At 43.8% G+C, this 3,099-nt stretch overlaps 1 protein-coding gene across 1 annotated transcript; it reads right to left on the bottom strand.

Moving 5' to 3' along the window:
• Positions 1-888: 888 nt before the first annotated feature.
• Positions 889-1,887, bottom strand: LOC139939590 (adenosine receptor A1-like). The gene has a single exon (XM_071935603.1). It carries the CDS (start codon positions 1,885-1,887, stop codon positions 889-891), a length of 999 nt encoding a protein of 332 aa, XP_071791704.1.
• Between the last annotated feature and the right edge of the window lie 1,212 nt (positions 1,888-3,099).

Raw genomic sequence — 3,099 nt, forward strand, 5'->3', positions numbered from 1 at the left:
ATCCCACTAGTGAAATTTCCGCATGTCGGGTATCACTTATCAAATTTTAATTAGCAAAAGACTAAGCAATTCTGTGTGTTTAAAATACCAAGACTTTGCCTGAAGAGCAGACTTGATCTCAAGGCTGAGACGGCGGTTACTTAGCAGCATCAGCCACGCAAAACTCCCAAAGATACGCTATGAAAGCCCCAATTCGCAATCTCAGGGTAATGACGGAGGTTAGTCTACAGGTACGCACATGAGGGCAATGTGTATTGGCTAACGGGTATTTTGAAATGCCATGATCAAAGACTTGAAACCAAGTCTACATGGAGAGGTGATTATGGGCCAACATGAACATGATAGGTTGGCCTACAAACAAATGTGGGTGCGTTCGCTTAGCTTCCCTGTGTCTACCCGGTGGTGCTCACTCGGGTGAGCCCCTGACAAGAGCTAAACGAACGACCAATCACCGCTCACGTAGAGACTTCGTTTACCTTGGGCCAGTGAGCCCCCCAAGTGACCCACTGTCCCACAACACAAGCAGGGCAATATTGGCTGACCTGGGTGAGCCCCTGGAACGACGTCGAAAGCTATTCGAACGCACCGGGGCAGACCGGGGATAACCTATAGGGAAGCTACACGAACGCACCCAATATTTTTCTTTTACTTAAGGGCACACAAATCAACATTACAATACATGCATACTCCATTACTTTACTACATTTGAATGATAACCTCTCACTGCTGAACGATGGTAATCTGTAATGATCTTTGAAAAAGTACCATAACCAGAGATTAACGCAACCAGTACACTTTAAAAACTCCTGGGCCAGAATTGACCCTGATTTTGAGTTCGAAACATTCCTTTGACTTGAACGAACATGCGTCATTTTCAAATTGTTAGGATTATGACACGACCGGGATCACGCGTTGTGGTCGAGGACGCCTAATGAACGCCGACTGCAGAACATGTTTCATAGTTTCTCTAAATTCAGCATTCCTGATAGAATAAATGGCTACATTCCACCAGCTGTTTGACAAAGTACACAGCGGTGCTAAACCACAAATTAAAAGCTGACACCCTGTCTCAGTTATGAAATAATCAACAGCAATAAGTATCATCGGGATGTACGCCACACCGAAAGCTACTGTTACAATGGCGAACGTTATGGTTGCCTTGTTGAGTGGAAGTTGGACGTGGCCCGCTGGATTATCATTTGCTTCTCGATTGTTCATTTGCCTAAGATGGCGTCTAGCTATCAGGTACAGCCTGACGTAGATACCAATGGTTAGCAGGTACGAAACGACGATGACGACAACAAATGACGCCACAGTGCTTATACTGATACCAAGTTCTTTTTGCGCCGAGAGTGGAATGCAAATATTCAACATGGCGTCGAAGCAAACGTTGATACCGCACGTGAACAGGACAACCAGACTGAACACGAGAGCCATGACCCAAGATACCACGACAGTAACGGTAGCTTGGGAAGGTGTGATAGTCTGGTACCAGAACGGTCTCACAACTGAAATAAAGCGGTTTAAACTCACCAGAAGCAGTGAAAGAACTGACATTGTTACGAGATAGAAATTGAGATGGGCGGTCACCAGGCAAGTCGGGTACCCTAACACCCAACCTGATATTGTTGCGGATGTTGAGGAAGGTACACAGATGAAGACTCCCATCATAAGATCGGCAATGGTCAATGACGTCATGAAGACTCTTGTGATGCCTCCAAAAGCTTGAGACTTACGGAGACAAACCAAACACAAGGAGTTGCCAGATATGACGAAAAGAGAGATCAATGTGGAGAGGATCGTCCGAGGTAGCTGAAGATTAGCGTGATCGTAAACCTTAGGACATGTCAAAGAGTCATCCAATGCAGTTGACGCCGTATCCTCCATTTTGCTTGCAGTTTTTCTCGACGGTTCAAAGCGTAGACTTATTTCTAATAGCTTTTAGTTGTCATGTAGCGCAATATCTAGGTTGCCAGTGATGTACGGTCATTTGCTGCTAATTATCACCATAAGACATCAAAAATAGACCAATAATCTTTTATAATGCAATATGTTAATGGGGGCTCAGTCACAATTTGTATGTTGCTGATTGACTGTTCCTGCATCGACCAGCAAAATACAATTAAGAAGAATTTAAACACTTTGTATGGTGGAAAATAGAGTAAATTGCTTTGCGGTTAAACACCATGTAGGCCTAGGTCTATTAATCTTTCTGAATGAGTCGGATGGCTCTAAAAGAACCGTTCGTTTCAACTCGACGATTCGATCAGTATGCTCTGATCGTCTTCCGGGAGAAATAGAAGGCCCTTCGGAGCGATTGCAGGTCGGAGATATCTTCAATAGTGAATCCGATGAATTTTTTACTGCAAAGAAAATCTACAAAATGTTCACGGGTTATAAAATTGCGTCAGTCATTCGGATTTGGCTGCTCACTTTGGTGAGTAATGACGGACGCGCAGAGAACTCTGAAGTCCATTAAAGTAAATCCTGTATATGGGGTTATGAGACTTGTTGAATAATCGGTTTAATTGAGCAATGCGATTGGTTAACTCCCATCAGAATGGAAGTTAAACGAAATCCATGGTGCGATTAGTCCTTTGTAAACAACTTGAATTGATCCGACCTATATTCCTCCATGATCCAACGAATACATTCCAGAATGCTCGTACACATAAAGTCTTGAAGAACGGACTTATGAACTTGGTGTGGTGTATAGCCTGAACATCTGACGTCACACTTCGAGGCTCGTGAATTAAGCCAAGAGATCTGCCTTTCTTTAGCCCACGTCCATAACCACCTTTGACCCGGCATTTATTTTCACATGGCCTTCATGGTCCTGGGGATTCGCTGTTAAATCCGACGTACTGTATACATAGGCCAATACCTGTATGTTATCCTTGCGCATATTATGGAAAGGGAACCAGTCTATGGTGTTGTCTCCACAGTGGCACTTCTCTCAAAACAGCAAAGGATGAACCGATGGTTTCAGTTCGGTGGTAAAAGCATCTAATGATGTTCTCGGTAAAAAACTTGTGAGATTGCTCGTCACACGACTCGTATGATTTATAATTCACTCCGACTTTGTCAATTTGACCAGTG

This window comes from Asterias amurensis, chromosome 7, assembly GCF_032118995.1.
Source record: "Asterias amurensis chromosome 7, ASM3211899v1".
Lineage (NCBI taxonomy): Eukaryota > Metazoa > Echinodermata > Asteroidea > Forcipulatida > Asteriidae > Asterias > Asterias amurensis.

Bases quoted from the DNA above. Each gene is read 5' to 3' on its own strand.
- LOC139939590 (XM_071935603.1), bottom strand. From the start codon at position 1,887: ATGGAGGATACGGCGTCAACTGCATTGGATGACTCTTTGACATGTCCT.